Below are 23,660 nucleotides of genomic sequence, written 5' to 3' on the forward strand. Positions count from 1 at the left end.
CGTCGATAAAACAATGCAATATAAGAACAATAAAACGGGATGAGGAGCGGAGGAATATTTTTATGGCGCGTTTCGTTTTAGGTAAAAAATCCCGAATAAGTAAAAGAAGTAGGTGTTAACTTTTTAGTGGATGTGAGAATTCCACGTGAGCCATTAACATTGAGGAGTTTTATTAGGTCGGCCGTCTACGGTTTCATTTATGACTCTGTTGACAAAAATTGCTATATTTCTCCGCATTATGATACCGATGTTTCGCTCATCCTAGTTGGGAAGTTTCCGAAATACACTTTTATTGCTCTTCCGACTTTTTATTGTTGAAGTATGGTGATTTAGGAGCTCCATTTTCGAGGTAGACGACTTATTCACTCCACCATTGTCCCTATTATGACTACTATTAGGTATCATATGTTATTGGCAACGTTGTTATTGTTATTTTGCACACCTAATAGCGAATTTTACAAAAAAAAAACTCGAACTGTTGCTTGAACGTTCCTGCTGACTGTCGTGGCAATGATATGACGATTTCACCATTTTAATTTTTTATTTTTGTTAAGAGAGACAGCCGAGTGAAGCAGTCAGTAGAGCAGCAAGCATTTCTGTAGAACAGAAAAAGTACGGTAATATAAACGTTGTAACTTTTAGTAGACAGTAAAAATTTGTTTACCCTCACTCCATATAAGTAAAACTGGAGGATAAAGTTTTATATAAAAGCAATGAATAAAGATAGAGACAAGATCTTGAGGGGCAGTTTTCTCACATCATTGATGCAAAAATAAAAGAGGGTATTTTTGTCAGACCTTAAATTCGAAAAACGCAATCTTCAATACCAAATTTAGTCGAGACTGAAAGAATGACGTTATAAAACGTAACCTCCAATTTCCTCGGGAATCAGAAGATGCAAAACTACAAGGAACTGAAAAAAAAAATTCCCCATATCAAACATTGGTATACTCTGATAGGTTGCACGTTTTTTGACAGAAGACAGACACAAAAACAAGTGTGGCGGGAATTAATCTGCAAGGTTACAACGGTTTTCTACATAACGTGAAACAATTGAGATGGAGAGTTTAGTACTTTTCACTGCGTTATGTTTTGGAACTAGAATTTAAAAACGTGCAATCTATCAGCGTACGGAGTATACATCACAAACTTTAAAAATTACTCAGGATTCGTTACGAAGGATGTCAAAACGCAAATACCATCAAGATTTATATTGATCATTCGTGATGTTTGTTTTATTATAATTTTATTACTGATTTACTTTTTTTATCGCCTATAATAAAACCCTATTTGCCCAATTTGCCACGATTTGCGAAGAAATTCTATAATTCAACGATTTATGATTGATAGGTAATAATACAGGGTGTTAGGTAAATGTCCTGCCAACTTTAACCGCGAGCTACTGGCGTCATGTAGAACTCGGAAAAAATATTTTAAAAATTCTATGTCAAAAAATAAATTGGATATTTAATTTTTGAGCTACAATTTTTTTTAACTGATATACAGGGTGTATTTTAAAAATATACAGAAATTTTACCTAGAGGTTGTGGGACAACGTAGACGACTAAAAGCAGTTAAAAAAAATTACCTCAAAAATTAAATGTCAATTTATTTTTTGACAGAATTTTTTAAATATTTGTTCCAAGTTCTACATGAAGGCAGTAGCTCGCGGTTTAAGTTTGGCAGGACATTTACCTAACACCCTGTATATCGAACAAAAAATGGAATCGAAAGTGTCTAAGTTTACAAGAAGAAGTTAGTTGTTGGAATATATTTTTTGTTCTTTCTACAAATAATAAAATAAAGACAATTTGTTGTATTCCTACAACATGTACAATTTCCTTACATTCTTTAATAGCAATCTAAATGTTACAAACTTGTTTTTCTGTATCTAAACCTCTAAATTTGAATAACATAAGTTACTAACATGAATGAAAATCACAAAAAAAAAAACAGAAATTAATACAACTAACAATCTTTGAAGTAACAACATTTCGGCAATTTGACTTCATAAGATCTCATAACATAAACTAAATATGTAATAAAAAGGAAACACACATCCTATTTGTTTAATTTATGATTTCAAAAGTAATACACTGCGGTCAGCTGTAGCGTTGCAAATGAGCTCAAGGAAAATTGTTACAACTATTCGCAAACTGGTTTTAAAATGCCGTACAATGCAATGACAAAAATAGGTTACGTAAACATTAAACGAACACTTCAATCTAGCGTTAAATATCCAAAGATACGTGAAGAAAAAATCAGGCATCTATATCTTACACGGCAAGAAAATATTTGAAAATTAAAGATGTCAACAATACTTACTTTTGCTTTACAAAACACAACAGCACCTTTGACAAGCGTCTGTCAAAGGGATAGGCAACGCGAAACATTGCCAAGCAGATCCGCAAAAGAAAAATGCTTGATTATCACCGTGGATATTTGAAGTGCTCCTAAAGATCTTCGATTTATTTACAGTCCCCAGTCCCCCCAGTCTACTCTGCCACAAAAACAATTAACGAAGTTAATCTGTGTTTGATAAAAAAAATCTATTTTTGTGTAGTTACTTTAGAGAGAAAAACAGAACAGACGATAAGAAAGCGAACGGATAATTACGTTTAAAATTATTTTTCACAACTTATAGCAACACCGGAGCTTGTCACGACGCCAGCGGCTTAATTAAACACAATCAGGCTTTAAAAAGCAATAAGAATAATGCAAGAACAACTCGGCAAAGTTCATTTCCAATTCAAATAGACAAAAGTTGGGAGCGATTCCACTTTTTAACAAAACACGCAAACACCGATCCATTTCCTCGATTTCTTTTATAGTCCCATCGTCCAAAACTTTCTTAATCTGCTCCAGTCTAGGCACACGTAATTAAATAGTTTCATAAATAAAACCATAGCGGTGTGGCCGTTAACTTTGTTTTTTGCGTTTTCGAAATTCTCCAGTAAAAGTAAAAACCGAGAAAAAATGGGTAAAGAGAGAATACGACAAATCGATTGTCTTGCCTGAGGTCCGGTGACCAAAATTGCACTTGAGTCACGTCCAAATCCAAAATAGGGATCGGAGAATTTTAATTAATAAACAAATAAAATTGGAGAACGCAAAAAACGTTGTAGCTATATGTGTGCTTGAACACTCTGTATATTCGACCTCCTGTATGCAATCCTGGGTGCAAACAAGCCCTTTGTCTTAGCTTGTCGGGCCACCACAACCGTGTGTGCATTATGAGGCAGGGTACACAGGGATGATTTGAACACAGATCAATTAGTCGAAGCTGCCACGAAAACATTTGTTCAGCCAGAACCGTACATCAGATAATAACAACGGCGCCCCCGAAACATTAATTTTAATTAGGGTTTTCTCCGCGATCATCGCCTATCCGCAACTATTAATAACGGAAAAAAAAGGAGAGAACAGTACAACGCGAACATAATCAATCTTGAATTAAAAATTGAACAGATGAAAAAAAGCAAACTTTATAATCTTTTTCGCAAGAAGTGAAAAGAATTTTTTATTACGGGATTAAAAGGGAAAATGGAGGGAAATTACGGCTCGTAAAATGCATGTTTGTGAATTTCTCGTAATAAAAACGAAACGAGAGAGGTTCGGTGATCGTTGGTGATTGACCTGCACATAAATAAAGTCGGTGTCGTGTTCATATTTCTTTTTTTATTTCAAACGAGATTATTTCTTTTATGTACTTTTTGTTAATATTCTGCCGTGACACGTGTTTGTACTCGGATGATTCATCGAAGTTTTCGAGTCGTCCAAGTCGATTCAAATCGTATTTCTTAAAATATTAAATTGAAAAGTAACTTTTCAAACTCGAAAAATAAATGTGAAATTTTACCATTTCATGTTTTTTTAATTAAATGGAAGAACAGAGAGTGGGAAGAGGTTGTTTCAGCTTTGTCCGAAAACACTTTTTTAGGCATTAAATAATGTAAAAAATTCTGCAACAAAACTCACTCGAGATTTCTTTTATAAACAAATCATTGTTTGAATTTTTGTGGAGATTCAGGTTTTACACTGTAAAATTTGAGATTTGCGGGGCCTTCGCAAAAGAATAAAGTAAAACTCTCATCTAATAGAGGTGGCGCATCGGCGAGGTAGAGCGGTTCAAATATTTACAGAGTGTGACCGCGCCTGTTAAACCACTTAAACTCTTCGCAAACCGACCATCGAATAATTCATATTCAAATTTATTTAATACACTTATCGTCGAGCAAATATCTGGAAGGAACCGCCTCGTCCTTCGCATTATTCACGATGTTTAGTTTCAATTTTTAATTCGTCGTCGGAGCGCTCCGAGCAGAAGCTCCCCTAATTCGTGATATTGGGAAATCGGTTTTATTTTGTTCCGATTGTCTGAAAAATGACGCAGCTTACCTGCCGTCATTTCAATAAAATCGGGCGCGGATGAAGTGACGCGAATTCCGATAAAAATAATAAAGTTAATCAGTTCCACTCGACGTCGAGCAGACAAGAATGGAAAGTGGAGTGGAGAAGGGAAAGGACATCGCCTCTCATCGTTGCGAGATACACTTTGCAGACTTAAATCTTGTTTGAAGATCATTATCCGGCTTCTGTTAAAAATCAACGACGATTGCTAACGGGGAGAATTGCACTGTCTCGGAAGACTCCTGAAATTGGCGGTTCGACTCTCTTCCTGCTGCGGAAAAATTTCGATCGAACTGATCATTTTTCCGACCGTCATTAAAAATATTCTCCGCATAAAATCTGTTTTAAATAGACGCTAAAACAATAAACACATTTAACGCCAATAACTACCGTTGTGCAATAAAAAAAAAACTATTTTCCAGTTTTTTACAACTGTAAACTTTTTGTATTTTTTTTAAATGACGCTACCGCTGTCGAGAATATTTAATAACCTACGTTGCTACTCTATTCGAGAATTTTTGTAATTCATGAGCCAACAATGTTACACATTTGGCCACATTTTTGGCATTTGTTTTTATTTTTTGTTAATGAATTCAATGTGAGTGTACAATGATCGTAAGTGTTTCCCAAGTGTCATTGCCTGGCTCTGAATCTTTGAATTTTATGAAATTAATTATCTCGAAGATTGTTCAGTCTTAAAAGGATACTCGACAAGCTGTTACGACTAATTTAAAGATAGTTGTCGAAGGAATTATAACAATTATTTCCAGCAGTTTCTTTACTTCCTTAAGGGCATCTTCTAGATTGTTACTAATTTAAAAAGTAAACAAAGATGTGCCCGCAATAATTAATTGATTTAAATTCATCTCTCACGTAGATTGTACGTAGTATTGAACGAAAAAAACAATTTTTTTGAAAGAAAGGTTTAAAAAAATCAACTAAAGTGTTAACGTTCATTTTAGTTCAACGTTAAGTAATGTAACAATCTAACGCACTCTAATCAATTGCAAAATACGTAACATTACTATCACCGATTGTAACATTAAGGAATAGGAGTTTAGATAACGATGATGTTTAGTTTTCAATGCTGGATCTTGAATTGAAACTGGAAATGCAATTTTTAAAACTGGGAAATTCGTAGAAGACGTTAAGACAGCCATTTCCGAACACCTTTTGTTGTTTTCGATCTCCCTCTTTCCAATCTACTCCATTTCCGCTCTCTCTCATTCACTTGATGCATTTCAAAGCTATTTGTTTAAATTATGTATTAATACAGGGTTATTCACGAGTAATAATGGGCCTTACAAACATTTAAATGCAACCACTTATACATTTTCATCGTCATTTATATTTATTTAAAAAAATTTAAAACGTAGTAGGTTTTAGTTTTCTTTTAATTTGACATGAAGTTGACATCTAAATTAATGTAATTTTTTAGGTTATTTTTATTTAAACAGAAATACTAAAATTATAGTATTGCCGTTATAACTTTTTATCTGCTCCGCCCACTAAAATTGACCAATCAGAATCAAAGCCAGATTCAATCTGTACAACTTTTCATCACATTTGCCACGTAAAAAAGTTTAGGTTAGAATTTTGCTGTCAAGTCCATAATTATTGTTTTAGGTTCTCAAAAATAAAATGTCATTAAGACAATTCGAATGTCAGAAATTTTTACTGTGTAAATCAGATCGTCTTAACAACCTATTTGATTGGTAACTAAGAAAATGAAATGGGCGGGGCAGATAAAATGTTACGTTGTCCTTAGTATAGTTGGCTCCATCCTGGTTCCTAGGGGCGTTTTTCGATGATAATTGGCTGCACTTTTATTGTCAAAATTATCATTATCTGCGTTTAAATAAAATTGCTCATTAACAAAATGTTTTTAGAGTGTAAATAAAATAATATAAATATTATGTTAACTATTTAAATTTGCTTGAATTACCTTCACAAATTTTGTGAAAACCAGGTTGCCAACTCAAACCTAACTCTCTAACAACTCCCCTAGGAACCACGATCGAGCCTACTTTCTCTTATATACCACTCTAAGAAATACATTTTAGGTTTGATAGATGTCATTTAACGACAACTGAAACAAAGTTGGTAGAACTGAGTTATTTTGTATAGTACCTTGCATCGTTGAAAATTGGGGGGCGGGGGGGAAAAGTAACTCGTGAGGTGAAATCAAACCAGAAATTTGGAGTGTTCGAATAGATCCCAAGGTTTATAAGCTCCGTGGGGTTTGTTGGGTGGTTTTTTGGGTTTTATTCTAGTGAGGGAAAACCTAATACGTGATCGACAGACTGTGGTAAAAGCTTAGTGCATTATGACGTCACGCGTAACTTTTGCGGGGGAAAAAATTCGAACTATTGTTTTAGATGGCAACGCGGCAACCTATATATTATACAAATTAGTCAGTTCTACCAACCTTGAACTGAAAATTGTCTTACTAAAAGCAGTCTTGGATTCATTAAAAAATAAAAAGATCAATTGGTATCTAGTCGTTTGACAAATATATTTATTTGGTTGCGTCGATACGTTGTTAGGCCCACTATTACTCGTGAATACCCCTGTATATAATTATTGCTCCAACAAAAAAATAATGCAAGTGTAAAATAATAAATTTTTGATAAAACAATAATTTATTTTTAAATATGTAGGAGTATTAGTTTTTGTAAATGAATATGACAAGAATATTTTTTATGTTCGATTGTATTATAATTCATGATTTATGATATCATTTAGTGTCCACAAACTATCTGTTTATGGACTAGTCCATAAAGATAGTAAAACGGCCGCTTGTCAATTTTGGGTATTACTTCAAAATAAACGTCAAAATTTTCCTAATTTTATTTAAATCAGGAATGAATAGAATTAATAGAAAACTTTGCAGTCAAGATTCTTTAGCTTTTGCCGTAATTTCACTTACTTTGCTCATTATTACAACTAGAAATAAAGACGATTTCAGTTCGTATTTCAAACACAAACACTGTTCGTTTTCAAATAAATAGTAATAAATAATTTCGTAACCACAGAAACAAAAACAGAACACTTCGAAATTATCGTAATTTTTAGAATCTATTAATTTTGTATCTAAAAGAAACTTAACTTCACAATCGAACATAAAGCTTTGTATGTAATTCGTACATAATTAGGCTTTGTGAACTTGCCCTATTTATTAGCCTCGCTCGCAAGCTCGCTCTGCCATAAACTATAGGGCTCGTCCACAAAGACCTATATTATGTACTTATTACATAAATAGCTATTATTGAAGTACGTATATATTTTATATTTGATGGATTCTAAATATGTACTGTCGCGAGCAATAAATTTTGGTCGTCACTGTCATTTCAAAATTTGGTTAGATTGTCACAAATTTAAAAAATTTCCCTGCCTGATTATGCCCATGTCAACAAAAAAAAAACAAGAAAAAAATGACAATTAATGTCATACAACATGATGATAGGTTATGATCACGACCTTCTAAATAGTCGAGACGCTTGACGCTTGACTCTCTCCGGCCTGTTCATTTGCCAGTTTTCGGCGTTCGCCGTTTGGCGCTACTTTGCCGGCGCCGAAATTGGCGCGAAACGTTAAATGTCAAAAAGATGACATGTAAAATGCTATTTGGAGACGTGTAAGGAGTATAAAAAGACAAAAACATTTAATGAATTGGCTTCAGAAAGTTTAAATATTTGCCCAGGTAGGGATTTCAAAAATCTTTTAATCAGTAATAGACTTGCAATAATTTAAAATGTATTTTAAAAATATTCTTCACTAACATAATGTTGTAGGCAAGCCTTTCCAATAGTGCTGCTAATGTACCGATCCCGACTGAAACATTCTCTGTCACCGCAAACACTCCTTTGCCTGCTTAAATCTTCATATTCTTTTCCTTCATCTACTTCCAATGTTGTGGGTATTATAGCAAGTACTGAATTCCGTGAAATAATTAAATTCATACTCACATCTCCATAAATTTCGTTGTATTTAAGAATATGTATATTAGGAACGATTATCTATGCAATTAATATGCTTAACTAACCGAAAATTTCGATTAAAATGCCTTTATCCGACAAAGTGACAACACAATGACAGAAAGCCAAGTTTCAAATCGCGTGGTTCCGAACTCAAATCCCCCGTTCACTAGCGCCAAACGGCTTACAAGTGCATAATGGTATTTTGCTCAAATGAACAGGCCGGAGAGAGCGTTTGCGTCTCGACTATTTAGAAGGTCGTGGTTATGATATTTACGAGTGTTTTACAATGACCATTTTCGATTGCGTCAAAGAATTACCTTGACGACCAAAATTTATTGCTCGCGACTGTACTGTCAAATAAAAACTCGTTTTGTACTTATGTATGTACTATTGCGGGCAAAAAAAGTGGGACATCAACGTCATTGTCTTGACTTTTAATGTGAAATAACCCTTATCTGATTCTAACCCTACTTTAAATTGATTGACGTTATCATTAAGTATTGTAGGTTGTAGGAAATGGTTGTAAGTAAGCACGTAGTGAATATTTATTTAATGCAAAGTCCCAATCAAAATCTACCTTTATCAAAAGAAGTGAGCATTTGGAAAAGGAAAATAGGAGTATAAAATAAATTTTTAAACTGTCAGCTGGAATAGTGTCAAAAAAAAAATGACAATAAAGCTTGAACTACATCGAATTTACAAAACTGACAGAAATTTGATGTCCCACTTTTTTTGCCCGCAATAGTACGTGGCGTTTCTGTTGGAGCTGCCATATATAATTGATTTCATATAAATGTTCATCAAGTGAGCTGTGCATTTGTAAAAGCACCTTTAATTTAGTTACATTACAAAAGTCACATTTATGAAGGTCATGTCTAATAAATCTTTACTTGGTAAAAATGCAAAGACAAAAACAAATAAGATTCCTTTAATTTAATCAGTAAAAAGACGTAACATTGCTTTTGAAATCAGCAATGTTAAAATGGGCAAAAACTAAAAAATTAATCAAATCGGGTTCGCGCAGAGCAAGCAACTTTGAAAGTTAAAGTCACTAGCTTTAGCTTTACTACCAACTAAAAATCAGATTTTCATGGCTTGCTTAGATGCACATTTATATGAAATTGAGTATACAATACTCGTTTTGTTAAGTTTTGGTACGCATTAGATTAACAAGAATATTAAGTAATATTAAAAAAAAAAAATTTTTTCCAGTAAACCGTAATTTGTACATCGATAAGAAGGTAGGTAACAGTAAAGATTTCTGTCATCTACGTATTCATTCGATGTTACGACAAAGTTGGGTGCGATTGTGGGAACGTTTCTTTTCTCCGGTTGGCTGTTTACAAACCACGTGCTACAAATCGGTACACAGAACCAAAATTCGTGTGGATTACGCCAACGCTTTCTTCCTTCACTTGAGTGTAAAGTAATAATTAATTTTAATCGGTCGGTTTCAGTCGTTAATGATTTTCCATATGTATTATCTACTTCTTGAAATAGGAACAAATTCCGTGCTGTTTTGTGTCAATGGTGCACGCTGTTGGACAAATAAATCATTCTTAAAAACAGTCAAAGAAGATTCTCAAAATGTTTGACAGCGTTCGCGGCACATGCCTTTGCACCGTCCGGCTTCAGCAATTTAAAAGCCGACTGTCGCTGTCGCCTTCCTTGTCTGAATCGGAAGTGCGTCCCAAATAAAAGAAACACGGTCGCAGGAGTTGTGTATTTAATTAGGGCTGGCGAGTGTCCCATATATCCGTGTAATTGGGCGCACAGGTCCAACAAACGACCGCCTAATTTTACACAAAGCCTCTCAAACGGCGCCATTCCAGCTAATACACTGACATCACAGATTTACTCAAGAACTAACAACATTTGCCCGAATTTCCCGCACGCGTTTTTACTAAACAAACGTCCAGGACCGGCTCGGCCCTTCTATGAATTTGGTGATGGAAATATTTGCTTAGTTGTTGTAAATAAGTGATTTTCGGTTGCGAATTCGAGACTTGTTTGGTCTTCTGCTACAGTGCATTCGAATACATGTGCATCGAGGTTACACACTTAATACGCGTGTTTGTTTTAAATTTCGAGAATAAACACCATCCAATTTGAAACATGCCCCAACTAGTTCTCCACGATTACATTTCCTGTGTACATAGATGCGTTTTCTTTGGGAGATATATGTTGGAGATTTATATTACGATACAGAAACAACAAGGCACAAATAACTTAATAAAAATTCAACGAAACTTATCAATCACGACAATATACGCAGATGGAGTCAAAAAAATCTGAAATGTGCCGACTGTGCTACGAAGAAAGCACTTTCAGAAAATTCAGACTGAACAACTTTCATTTTCACGATTTTTTTGCGAAAACAAATTTAAACGCATTTTATCTAGGATCGTGTAAAAAGTAGGCACTTTTTGCACTAAAAATCGTTGTCAAAGTTGACGTGTTTAGTGAAACTGACGGAATCGTGCCATAAAACGTGCACGCTTTTATGGCACAGAACTGTCAGAATACAACAATACAATTTGTTGGAAATATTGTTTAGAAGTAGGTTGCTAAACGACGTGGTTCTCAAACGACTTTGGTTATTCATAAAATATGGAATCAATGATAATTATTTTATACAAATTTATGTTGAAACCGGTGCAGTGATCTCACGATCGTAGATAAAATGTTGTAAGAGATACGTGTAAAAAGTTCCTTTGTTGCACTCACATCCTTTAAAATACTCCCTCGTACCTCGGTCGTATTTTAAACCCGTTCGTACAATAAAGGATAACTTTTTACACTTATATCTTAAATAACTATTAAAGATCTTTTATTTAAAAGCTATTTACGTAATGTTTTATTGAATCAAAGATGACGCTGTTGTTTGCAAACACAAAAACGACTCCCGAGATTGGGGAGAGTGGGTCAAAGCGAGCCATTTGCCACCATCTCAGACTACTGCGATCTCATTCTGACTAGTTCATATAACTGTCAGCAGAAAGCGACATCGCTTCATCATGGTCAACTGTGATGAATGATACGGTCAGCAAGGAGGCGCCACCGTCGCGTCGGTCACAGCTGACTTGCACATTTTCATTTCGCATAATAAACACATCTGATAATCATTCCGGAAATACGACTTTCCCGGAAAACTGTTGTTTTTCCTTTGAAAAATGTGACTTCGACGATGACCGCACCTTTCAAAACAAACTCTCGGCGTCGGTTTCCATTAAGCCGAAACGATCTGAAAACTCGCCCCCGAAACAAAGAAGAACGTCACGCGGCAGACGTAAATTATGGCTTATTTATCTGAATACGTGCCTGGAAGTACGCGCATTGGAAGTCCATAAAATCCAGAGTACAACTTTTAATGCTCCTTTCAGGTCTTTGAAGACACAGCACGGGGAATCCCCATAAAATTCATCGGTTATACTGGGAATATACGAGGCTGGAGTAATATAAAATAATCATTTTATTGCTTTATTAACTCGCCGATTCCCTGGGAACCCTCTAACAGATCGAAACCGTTTTTTATTCAACTCAATATCGCCGGTCGCACTTTTAACTTTCAAAATTAAACTCTTCGAGCGGACAACTTGGCCGATGCAAAAAAGTTCATTTTTACGAAGTTCGGAGAGCCGTCAATGACTCCAATCCTTCCTCACACTAACAGAATAATCAGTTTGTTCATTTTATTTGAGAGAAATAAATCCGCTCCAGACAATTTGTGTATTTTTAACGGGAAAACGTTGCGGAAGGAATGTACAATATCTTTTCTCATAATCAACTTTTTTCGGACCAACTTCACTTGCATTCTTTATTACTGTCTTTCCTGTAATAGTTCACCGCAATATTTCCTGTTGTGTTACCATCAATCCCACGTGCAGTATTTCCATTTGCACTGTTTTAAGCTTCCTTTCCTCTTAGCGACGTACTCTTTTTGTGTCTTCTTGCTCAACATTCCTCTCCCCGTATCTCTTCTGTTTAAGTATTCACCGGGGAACAGAAGCTTAGAGTCAGGAAACTGACCCAAATATATATAGTTGTGAGGTTTTAAATTGTGATATGGTTGGAGATTACAATCTACTACAAACCACAAAAAAAGATCTTTGAATCTTCAACTTTTTGAAAAGAACCAAATCGAAGAAAAACATTTTAAACTGTCATCTGGACAACTTGTTTTACCTGGAAATTGTAATTAATCTTTACTTTCGAAAGCGTTTTTGTCATAAGAGTGAGTTAGCAATTTTTATTAAAACGATTGTTGTTTCAACTGTCCTGGCGCCTCCACCATTTTTGACAACCGAATTCCCACGTTACAGAGCTTCGGTATGAATATTGTTAAGAAAGAAACAAAAAAGATATCTATAAACAGCGAGGAGTTGCTGTAGCGGCCTGTTTTGGAGCAAATGTGGCGAGTCCTGTCGATCCCAGAGGGCGCAAAATTAACCCTCTCCCCGAATCGATCCCATATCATACACCCCAAGTGCACAATTAGATACTTGGTAGGCCAGATCGCTAGGAAATAAATCACACGTTCACTCATGGCACAGATAATAAACAGATAAATAAATAAATATGTCTGGAGAGGTTGTCGAATATGCCCGATTTCTGGCAACAAAAAATATGATTTATCGGTGGAGGAATAGCAGGCAGATACTCAGGCCTCATTCCGCCCCGAAATATCGTGTTGTCATTAGCAAGATTGATGTTTTCTGGTATTATTCCCGATCGGATCGAATTTCTCCAGTCGTCCACATGCAAAGCCCGAGGCTAATTCGGCGTGAAAAGGGGCGGTCCCGTGTAAAACTGCATCAAGTCGATGTTTATCTTGTTTATGGGTCGTGTTTCCTGCTCGTTAGGGCCGAGAGTCCCGCATTCCCTGCGTCTTGTTTGACCAACAGACGAGCACCACAAAACATCCTCTCGAGTTCCAGGTGAATCTCCGGAAGTGGTTAATCCATTATGTATGTTGCTGAAAGCATCGGGATTTTGTATGGAAATCATTCCGTAACTTATGAATAGGCGGATAGGGCGCAAGTTTACTTACTTCTTGCTGCCGCATTAAAGATGGATGGCTGAATCGGGCGGATTCGCCGAGAAGCCACCTATCGCCTGTCCGCCCACCTTAATAGTTTATTGAAACTCGAAGACGTTGGGGTCAGATTTTATGTAAAGGGGGAATTTATGGAAACGCCCGGAATATGTCCGATTTTACGGTTTTCTATTTTGCCCTCGCCAAATGTTCAATTCTTACCAACCAACAACCTTAAGCCATCACAATCCATCTCCATAGCAAACCCCGACGTTATTGCCATAGATATCAGAAAAAAAAACTTTGTAAATGACAAAATTGTGACTGTTTGTAAAGCCACTCAAAAAACCCGATGAGTAAAACACAAAAACCGTCATTACCAGTAAAGGAGAAGTTCGTTCTCATAAAAAATACTGCGTCTGGTCTTGTTCTCGATGCTACTGGAAAGGTAGTCATGGCACAGCAACCGACAGGATTTCCGCAACAAATATGGATACTGGAACACATAGAGCATGGAAAATTTTTCATAATTAACAAAACAAAAGAGTGAGAAAATCTTTACACGGTCTCGTAATAACACGATCTGACAAACTCCTTAATCCTCTCAGGTTCGTTCTAGATATCCAAAAAGGCGGGAAAAAAGTTACGAACCTTGTCATCTGTGAGAAACAAGCCGACAACGTGAACCAGCAGTGGTATATAAATTCAGATGGGACTATAGTGAACGCCAACGAGGATGGACTAGCGGTGGACATAGGAAAAGGCAACGAAGTAATAGCATATCAAAAGAACGGAAATGAGAATCAAAAGTTTCATTTTCAAGATGTTTAACGTATCCAGATGGAATTAAGTAAATTACAAAGTTAAGAGAAAAATTCATTTGTTGTAAACGCTCTGGCATTGGTGGTGTCTTTCCAACGAAATCACGCTTACGTAATACGAATTGCGTGCCGTCTCAGGAACGCGATTAATATTCATTGTTCCCAGCAAAATGAACTTAAATAAATTATCTGGCACACGTTCTGCTGAAACGAAACGCCGCGCCGGACAAATCTAAAACAATACAAAAACTAAAACTACTCGAAGATGACGTACACAAAAAACAAGGCCAGTGGGAAAATAAAATCGAGAAGCAAATCGGCGTTGTCAAACTCGATGGAAGTACCAATAAAATAGGTAACTTAGCCTAGCTGTTTGTACCATATTAAAAATTGAAGCTTTAAGCCGCTCCCGAAGCGCTAAAAAGAGAAAAATCTCACAAACACCAAACGAAACAAATCGACACCGACGTTACGGTCATAGAATGGCGCAAAAAAATTCTGGACTCTACAGCACCGTGTATTTTATACAAGAAAAAAAAAATCAGTGATGAAATTGGACAATTGATTAGGAAAATCAAGAGGTTTCTTGTGGAAAGATGAACCGGTGCTTGAGCAACAACTGGAGATGTCAATGACACAATTGTGAAAATTATTTAAAAAGACATTTATTTTGTTTAATGTCTGTACTGAAAATACATATTTTTTTCTTAATTTGAAGTCGCGTTTTTCCAATTCGTGTGATCCTGTAATGCAATAAAGACAGACAAGTTAACAATTCACGAGTGTAACAGAGATCGATCACGATGATAGATGACAACGCTAAAAAATATTTATAAATCCTGTAAATAAACAATAAAGATGTAATTTTATCTTCAATTCTTCTGCATTAAACACGTCTCGAGAGTCAAGACTCGAATGGTATTTCAAAAATATTGATTTGAAAGAGACAACTTAACCTCAAATTTTTCTTGCAAATCATTTCCGGATATTTTAAAATATTCATCAGAAATGAACTAATTCGGGCATAATTCACAAATGTGAATCTCCATTACTTTGATTAGTACCTACCTACCTAATATAAATAGAATTATAGATACAACACGCGATCATGGGTTATCACCTCAAGAGGGAAAGCTCGAGATAATTTCATAACGTTATATTCGCGCATCTCGCACCTCAAGACAACTTGTAAATTTTTTATACCTACTCGAAGAAGGCCCCTCTTGCACAATGCCGAACCCGCAATTTGAAGGTTAGAACAGCTGATCGCACGCTCCTCCAGTATTATATTATTTATTTACAATCTCATAATGTTTTTATCCCTTTTCCGAAAAAAACCAACAGAAAGCCCCAAAAAAGAAGTGAAAGAGGTGAGCCAAGACGACGAGTTGAAGTACACAGTTTACGGTGAGCTTTGTGGTGTTTTTTTACAAATTTAAAAATCGAGCGTTTTTTAGATTTAATTCGCACGATTAAAGATCCAGAGAAGCCAAACACTCTGGAAGAACTTAACGTGGTCTATGAAGAAGGTGTTGAGGTGATTTGGTATATTTTTTCATGATAAATTATTAAAACTCATCATTTTGAGGTTAAGGAGCGCACTACAGGAGAAGTCAACGTTGTAAGGGTCGAATTTAATCCGACCGTGCCCCACTGTTCTCTGGCAACGTTAATAGGGCTCTGTATTAGGATAAAGTTGGAAAGGTGCATCCCATACAGAATTAAATTAGATATATACATCAAAGCAGGTGCTCACACTACCGAGCATGAAAGTGTGTCATTTAAAATTATGTTGTTATAAAATGTAACAAATATGTTTGTAGTTAATAAGCAAATCAACGATAAAGAGAGGATAGCAGCTGCAATGGAAAATCCTAATTTGAAAGAAATGGTAGAAAACTGTATTACAGAAGAAGACTGAATCCACTTTGAAATCTTTATTATGTAACTGTTTATATATGAATAAATAATCATAATTAGCGTTTTAACTATATAAAATATAACCATAGATAACCAAAAATTAGTGATTTAATTTATTTTAAAAATAAACAAAATACATCTATATTTTATTCAATTCATTGGAATTTCCACAAAATTGTAATTTTTTTTACCATAGAACTCATTTCTTATCATACTCCATTTTGTTTGCATAATACAGCAAATAACTTTGGAAAAAAATTGTTTCAATAGTACATTTTATTGAAGAAGACTCGAATTGATATGTTCGCATTTTCTTTGTCAACACTTTTAATTTACAACACAAATTTTAATTTGTTAATAAAATAAACAAGAGTCATCTATTTTGTTTGATTCTACGGAATTCATAAAATGTCACCACCAGTCACGTGACTTGACAGATGCAAATGTGAAAACAAAACACGGGATGACAGTGTTCGTTCAGTTGTGCCAAGTTTGTGATGATCGCAGTCGCAGAAATCTGTCCGAGTTGTTGGTTACTCTCACACTGCGCCAAGAGAATTCGTGAATCGCACTCTGCGAAAAGTTTAGTTCAAAATAGCATTTCGCAAAGTATGTGTTGAAAGGGAAACCATGCAAGAGCCCCGCGAGAACTTGAAGAATCGTGTTTACTATGCCGCCAAAGACGGCATGTCCATAGCCCTGTACGCTCTTTTAGTCAGTGGCGACAAGCAAGAAGTGGAGGATATCCTCAACGAGGTAAGCGACGTTTTTGTGCACGCTTTCAAAGGCCATTGCCACACGGTATTAACTGGCATGGAAACTGGATAAATTTAACTCGACTTTTTCCGTTGTAGAAATTCGTAGAAGATGATGGGCAAGAATGCACCCCACTTATCGTGGCCGCACGACAGGGCCACGACAAGGTGATGCGCATGATGTTGACCAAGTTTAAACCGGACCTGGAAAAGGAAGGAACTGTGAAGTTTGATGGATATGTCATCGAAGGAGCTAGTGCCCTGTGGTGTGCTGCATGTGCAGGTACTCCAACAGATCGATTACCAAAGCCTAGAAAACCAATTCAAAATAATTTTAATTTCGCCTCACATAACCTCAAAATTCATGACACTTTGATCTCCAGTTTGCAAAAAAAGCTAAAACGACGCTCGTTTTTTGATTCAAAAACGTTTTGTGACTTTGTGTGAGTGCGTAGTTGGTAAAATTTGTTGCCAGATCACTACGTATTTTGTTTATAAAACCGTTAATCATTTCAAGGTTCGTAAGAATTTTTCTTACTTTGCAAACACGTCGACTATTAAGTGAGACGCAGTTGAAAAGTTAATACATGAGTAAATTGGTGAACGTTTCAATTGAATGAACTTATTTAGGTCACCTTAATGTAGTGAAAACTTTGGTAAAAGCGGGTGCGGACGTGAACCACCCGACCAAATCCAACTCTACCCCCCTGCGAGCGGCGTGTTTCGACGGCCGTTTGGACATTGTCAAGTACCTGACATATCACCGTGCGGATATTAACATTGCAAACAAATACAACAACACGTGTCTTATGATAGCCGCATATAAAGGACATTTAGACGTCGTGAGTGGCACCTATTCTCAGAATTTCCCCGAAAATTGTCAAGTATCGTTTTCAGGTTAGTTTCCTCCTAGAAAATGGTGCTAATCCCAACGAGAAGGCCTTATGCGGGGCCACCGCTTTACATTTTGCCGCCGAATGCGGTCATTTACCTGTGGTCAAAGAATTGTTGAAATACGACGCGATATTTTCGACCAACGATTCGGGAATGACCCCCATCAAGGCCGCAGCCGAGAGAACTAGGGCCGAAGTGGTAGAATATCTGGTCGAACGGCCGGAAATTACCAAAGAGGAGCAAATCGAGGCGCTGGAATTGCTTGGAGCGTCGTACGCCAACGATAAAGAAAATTACGATATCGTGATGGCACACAAGTACCTTCACAGGTCCATGAAGTTAAGGTGAGTTTGACACAAAGAAAATTCCTCGAAATGAAGTCCATTTCGTAAACATATACGCGCGCGGCTATTTTCGGAGAGCAAGGTGAATGTTGGCATTTTAAAGAAATCGAACGTTTTGCGTGTAATGGAATGCTAAAAATAGGATTTTTTGTATGACTATTTATAGTTTTCCGCGAGGTATAGTTGGCAGTGACATCAGTGGCGTAACACGCACGTGGGCAGAGGGTTGTGCTCTGGACGGAAAATTTTTGATGATTGTTCAAAATGAACCCGGAAATGCCCGAAAATAAATTTTTGGGAGTGACAGTCATCACGTTATGACGAACTCGTCTTCTTTTTCGGAAAATCTCAAACTACAATTTAACGTATGTAGTTTACTATTTCACTTTTTTTTCTGATAAATACAAATTTATCTGAGCGTTGGGACTCTTGGTCTTTGGAACGGTAATGAATTTTTTCTCATTTCCAAATCGTTATGTAAGAAATAAATTCTCGCAACAGTCAAACACGTGTTTTACTACAACGTTTTCCTTTAAATACAAATCTCATCACCTTAGCTGTGGGTTTCTGCCTAAATTGGCACTATTATAAAAGTAATTGTGATTGCAAAATTTTCTGAAGTCAGTATTTAGTCTAATCTAGGTATCAAAAAAATGCAAAACTTACCGTTAAGTGTTTTTCTTGTTGTCTTCAGTAACCATTCTTTGAATTAAACTTAACCTTTTTGTTCAAGTAGATATTTTTTAAAGGGTTTTTATTCTCATTCGGTAACATTTTTATGAACGGATAAATTCCAAACAAACCAGAATTAAAAAACATCAATTATCAAGTTATTAGAAAGTGACTGCTATACTGCAAATTCGCAGGCAATAAATAAGCGTCACTAATCGCAAAAAGAGTGATAGATTGCACGTTTTTTGACAGAAGACAGACACAGAAACTGGTTTGGCGGGAATTAATCTGCAGGGATACAACGGTTTTCTACATAACGTGAAACAATTGAGATGGAGAGTTTAGTATTTTTCACTGCTTTATGTTTTGGAACTAGAATTTAAAAACGTGCAATCTATCACCGTACGGAGTATAACTGTGTTTAAACTTCACAATTAGAATTAATCTTCTATTTGTTATTAATAGTTTAAAAAATAGCAGTACCCAAATCCTGAAATTTTGTGCAATTGAGGCAAAAAATACTTCTTTAAAATATTACTGTCAACATTCTACCGAAGATCGATACCTAAACTCTGCGTCACTGGGATCCGAATCAAATTTCGAAATTACCACGTGACAAAGGTACACACTCCACGTGTGTACTTCTATTAAAATATCTTGTGCAACACGTTCGACCTAACTGTAATACATATATTGACACTTTGCCAAATTTATAAGAATCAGATTTAAAATAGATCGATAAAGCATAAACCTGTTTTAATCACTCGTCGTGCATGTAGGTACAGCGAGCCGGGTAAACCCATCAAGAAAAAGCTAATAAGTCCAATCCCAGCTTACGAACACTGGGTAGAATCTCAAACCGTCTTCGAACTGGAATCGATCGAGAACAACCACAATTCCATCCACATGGAAGCTCTGACGATCAGGGAGCGGATATTGGGGGCCCAAAATCCCGAAGTGCCCCATCCTGTGATATACAGGGGCGCGGTGTTCGCGGACAACGCCCGCTTCGAACGATGTCTGGAATTATGGCTGCACGCTCTCAGATTGAGACAAAAGAATCACATTTCTGTCGTGAAAGACTTGCTCAGGTTCGCTCAAGTGTTCTCGCAGATGTTGCACGTGAACGTAAAAGTTACGTACGATCACGTGGTGCAAGTTTTGTCCGCGGCTATTACGGAGTTGGAGAGGAACCAGTACAAGTTGACCAAACCTGGACCAAAGGATGATCCCGAAACTGTGATGGTAAAATTGAGGGCGCCGTTGACGACAATTGTTGTAACGTAGAATTTCAGGAAGAGTTGGAAAGTAACTTAACGACGACGTTGTACCTGTTGACGATACTTACTAAGCTCGTCAAAGATTGTACCGACGAAGAACGTTTCAACGTGAACAGAATGGTGTTCACCTTGAATCAGATGCAGGTTACGCTTAGGGACGGCCAGACTCTGTTACACCTGGCGTGTAATTCTGAAACGCCAGTGGACGACTTCCACACAAATGATATTTGCAAGTAAGTCGGAAGAGTCATCGTCGACAGGCGTCACATTTTTATTTGCAGATTTCCTTGCGCCGAAACGACTCGTTTATTGATTAATTGTGGGGCGGACGTGAACGCGATGGATTACGAAAGAAACACTCCACTACACGTGATAGTCAATTACCACAAACCGATTTCCGACTTCTTGACGTTACATTCGATCATCACGGATCTGACAGAAGCAGGAGCGCATCTGGATTGCGTCAACAAGAGAGGAGAAACGCCTTTAGATTCATCGGCCACAGGTAGTAAGTGTTATTAACAATAACACTTTTATATTGTTCAAATTATGAAATCGAGATACTACTGATTGTACGTTGTTTTTGTTTATCAGGTGTCGCCGAGATTATTTTAAAGACTCAGATGAAACTTAGTTTAAAATGTATGGCTGCCAATGCTGTCAAGCATCACAAGCTCACCTATCAAGGACAAGTTCCTCAAGCTCTCGAATCGTTCATAGAGTTGCACGGTCCAGGCATCGTTAAGAAAGCCTAGTCAATTTTTGTAATTTATAGGTGTAAATAGCGTGCTTTGTCAATTTGTTCCTTTGCTGATTGTTTTCGTAGCTAAAAAGTTTAGATTTGTATGTTTTTCGATATTTAAGCAAATGAACAAATTGTTGCCATTTGCCAATAATTGGTGTTATTTTTTGAGACTGCTAAATAGGATTTTTTTATCAAATGTTTCATTGTAAAATATTTATTGGTGGGGAGTCGAGTTCCGACTGCGTTTTTGTTATTTTTGTATTGAAAAAGAGCTACATGTTTTTGTTTAGATTGTGCTTGGAACCTAACCTTGTGATGTCTTACATGATTTACAAATTACCGTTTTCTACTGGAGGTTTTACATAAGTAATTGTTTACGATATTGTAGATAAAATCAGGATGGTGCATACTATTAAATAAGCAGAGATGTGAAAAAACGTTTATATTTTACAATTATTTTCTATTTTTAAATAAAGCAAAGTGTGATATTTATATTTTTTTATTGGTGCTATGAAAGACGGTTGCTTCTGTGAATAATATTTTCCACTACCTATAATAACTACCGGGTGATCAAAAAGGACTGTTTAAGTTGGCAGTACAATTAAGAAAATTTTCTAATTCAGTTATTTATAACACTGCAACCGGATATGTTTTGTTGCTTATTTGACAAATATCTGATGTAGGTATAGCATTAACAACGACAAGCCATCAACAACCGAAAGTTACTCCTGTTATACGATTTAAAATACAATTCAGTGTTACCAACTTAAACAGTCATTCTTGATCACCCCGTATATTTTTCGAGTTAAACATGAATACATTTCAGTGGGGAAACTTTAAATACATGGAATAAGAATACAACATATATGCCACTAATGGCAGTAAAATCCATATTCATAACGTACAACAATACGTGTCCATAGCAAAATAAGCTTCTAAAAATAATGAATCTTGAAGGCAACATCAGTGCAACATTCTTTAAAGTCGAATTTTAGGCAAATCGGTCAAATGGACTTACACTCAAGTCACCGTTTAGGGGAAAATCTTTTTTAGGTTGGTGCTACTAAGTTGGCACAATTAAATACATGAAAATTCGAACACTTGACTTTTCATCGAATTTTAACAATTGCGGTTTTGGAAATTTAAAAAAGTTACAAAATTCACGTACTCCAACGTCTCCGACCATCAAAAGAACGGTCCGCAACGAACGTAAGTATAATTCCGAAACGAGTGTAATTCTATTTGACATAAAACTTAATTACAAAATAATATCCATTCTTTCCCAATTCAGGTTTATAATGACAGATCCCATTTACTTAACATTGACCAAGGACGCTTAAGTCATATATTACTGGTACTGCAGGTGGAACTGCTGGTTGGGGCCCCCATGTCGATCATAGGCGATTAGTATGTTTCCAGGAAAACAATTGCCATCACACACATCCATGGCTAAATCAGCAGCAGCACTAACAATGGTACGATCTGTATTGTTGATGTACCATTGCTGGTTTACACCTCCATGTCTCTCATACGTTATCAAATTAGCCCCGCAATCGGGACCTCCTTCTATATCCATCACCGCTCTACATACAGACGTGTCAAAATCAGGCGATTGCAAAATTGCAAAAAATCCACTTACCCATTGCCTCTGTTTCTAATTATGAATTTCTCCCCTCCGAGAGGTTCCAAAATCCATAACTGACCAGGGGATCCGTTATAATGTTGGAGTTTTATTTCGTATTCTGTACCGTCGACACACAGTCCAGAACTCGTGCTTCTAATTATCGCGCATTGACCCGAGGGCTGCATGCCCGGATAAGAGAGTGCGCTCGGTTGATACGGAGGGGCCCCCGGTTCATATGGTGGGGCTCCAGGTTGATAGGGCGGAGGTGGTTGGAAACCGTAACTCATTTTCTCTACTGATCAACGTAGTAGAAACACGAAAACCTAGTTGTTTTGTGGTTATAATTACTCACCGTCGAAATGGCAACCTTGAAGGTTATATAATTTTGCGTTTTTTCTGCAAACACTTGCTGTCTTGCCACGCTACCAGCTGTGGAGTGCGGACGCAATTGGGATTTGCGTTTCGTTAAAGTGCAAGGTCACTTAAATTAAGGCACAGTTTTAGGGAAAAACTAGGAAACTTGGTGTGTTGAGCGACGGGTGCCGATGGGTATAACACGTGACTTCGTGACTAACGACCTCTCTTTATGATGGAATTGGTACTAAATAATGGTATTAATGGGTGTCTCGAACAGGGATAACAAGAAAGGTGGAACAAAATAACGCCGATAGTACTCATTACTTATTAATGGCACCTCAGACATACCAATAACCAGCGGCGTAGCGTACAGGATGTAGAAAGAAAAAATGTTAATGTGGGAAAACTATACCGATACCTAATACCTAGGTATAGATAATCAGAATCAGAATGAGATTGATTCTCCTTTAAACTCTTCATTTAAACGTTGAGAGGTACTTCCGCAGATTGCAACGTAATTCAGAGGGTTCGACAATTTGAATAAATTTTATAAAAACAGAAACAATTATTTTATTTTAACAACTAACTTCTACTATCCCTAATTAACTGTGTGCCCCGTGCCGTCGTCATCTTTTATCCGATCCGGTCCTGTTCCACTGGTTGCACTACTAATTGTTCAGGGGACAATTTCGAGAGCTCTCACTCTCTGATGAAGTGATGAGTTATTGTATTTACTTCGAGACTCCGTTCGCTACCCAGGAGTAAATTCGGGATAGTTCGAAGGGCGTGTCGACTACTTCCCATCCATCGCAATATTTTGCAA

At 36.6% G+C, this 23,660-nt stretch overlaps 4 protein-coding genes across 8 annotated transcripts in view; 2 read left to right on the plus strand and 2 right to left on the minus strand.

Annotated features, from left to right (window-relative positions):
* LOC138125072 (protein turtle homolog A-like) overlaps positions 1-19,273 on the minus strand; it is a 191,010-nt gene extending 171,737 nt beyond the window's left edge. The window contains exon 1 of the mRNA XM_069040334.1: positions 18,826-19,273. The gene's annotated coding sequence lies outside the window, so the exon portion shown is untranslated. The remainder of the gene's footprint in view (positions 1-18,825) is intronic.
* Positions 15,182-16,249, plus strand: galla-1 (cytosolic iron-sulfur assembly component galla-1). Of its 3 annotated transcripts, none has more exons than XM_069040343.1 (5): positions 15,182-15,283; positions 15,340-15,653; positions 15,704-15,783; positions 15,835-16,018; positions 16,070-16,249. In XM_069040343.1, exons 2-5 carry the CDS (start codon positions 15,557-15,559, stop codon positions 16,165-16,167), a joined length of 459 nt encoding a protein of 152 aa, XP_068896444.1. In that variant the 5' UTR covers positions 15,182-15,283; positions 15,340-15,556; the 3' UTR covers positions 16,168-16,249. The 3 variants fall into 3 exon arrangements, with proteins under 3 accessions (XP_068896444.1, XP_068896445.1, XP_068896442.1); XM_069040344.1 differs by having other exon boundaries at positions 15,219-15,498; positions 15,591-15,653; XM_069040341.1 differs by having other exon boundaries at positions 15,227-15,653.
* Fem-1 (protein fem-1 homolog B) lies at positions 16,584-21,348 on the plus strand. Of its 2 annotated transcripts, none has more exons than XM_069040336.1 (8): positions 16,584-16,922; positions 17,021-17,204; positions 17,552-17,763; positions 17,819-18,159; positions 19,611-20,076; positions 20,127-20,344; positions 20,393-20,619; positions 20,706-21,348. In XM_069040336.1, exons 1-8 carry the CDS (start codon positions 16,797-16,799, stop codon positions 20,864-20,866), a joined length of 1,935 nt encoding a protein of 644 aa, XP_068896437.1. In that variant the 5' UTR covers positions 16,584-16,796; the 3' UTR covers positions 20,867-21,348. The 2 variants fall into 2 exon arrangements, with proteins under 2 accessions (XP_068896437.1, XP_068896438.1); XM_069040337.1 differs by having other exon boundaries at positions 20,393-20,616.
* On the minus strand, positions 21,340-23,183 carry LOC138125076 (uncharacterized). 2 transcript variants are annotated; one of them, XM_069040340.1, is made up of 3 exons: positions 22,833-23,183; positions 22,496-22,772; positions 21,340-22,439 (listed from the first exon to the last, which is right to left on the minus strand). In XM_069040340.1, exons 2-3 carry the CDS (start codon positions 22,765-22,767, stop codon positions 22,205-22,207), a joined length of 507 nt encoding a protein of 168 aa, XP_068896441.1. In that variant the 5' UTR covers positions 22,768-22,772; positions 22,833-23,183; the 3' UTR covers positions 21,340-22,204. The 2 variants fall into 2 exon arrangements, with proteins under 2 accessions (XP_068896441.1, XP_068896440.1); XM_069040339.1 differs by having other exon boundaries at positions 22,496-22,775; positions 22,833-23,182.
* Between the last annotated feature and the right edge of the window lie 477 nt (positions 23,184-23,660).

Source organism: Tenebrio molitor, chromosome 2 (genome assembly GCF_963966145.1).
Source record: "Tenebrio molitor chromosome 2, icTenMoli1.1, whole genome shotgun sequence".
NCBI lineage: Eukaryota > Metazoa > Arthropoda > Insecta > Coleoptera > Tenebrionidae > Tenebrio > Tenebrio molitor.

Coding starts and splice junctions, on each gene's coding strand:
- galla-1 (XM_069040343.1), top strand. CDS start 15,557: ATGTTTTTATCCCTTTTCCGAAAAAAACCAACAGAAAGCCCCAAAAAA. Junction 15,784..15,834: donor TCTATGAAGAAGGTGTTGAG/GTGATTTGGTAT, acceptor CATCATTTTGAG/GTTAAGGAGCGCACTACAGG. Junction 16,019..16,069: donor TCACACTACCGAGCATGAAA/GTGTGTCATTTA, acceptor ATATGTTTGTAG/TTAATAAGCAAATCAACGAT.
- Fem-1 (XM_069040336.1), top strand. CDS start 16,797: ATGCAAGAGCCCCGCGAGAACTTGAAGAATCGTGTTTACTATGCCGCC. Junction 18,160..19,610: donor CACAGGTCCATGAAGTTAAG/GTGAGTTTGACA, acceptor TCGTGCATGTAG/GTACAGCGAGCCGGGTAAAC. Junction 20,345..20,392: donor CACACAAATGATATTTGCAA/GTAAGTCGGAAG, acceptor TTTTATTTGCAG/ATTTCCTTGCGCCGAAACGA.
- LOC138125076 (XM_069040340.1), bottom strand. CDS start 22,767: ATGAGTTACGGTTTCCAACCACCTCCGCCCTATCAACCTGGAGCCCCA. Junction 22,440..22,495: donor ATTAGAAACAGAGGCAATGG/GTAAGTGGATTT, acceptor GTCTGTATGTAG/AGCGGTGATGGATATAGAAG.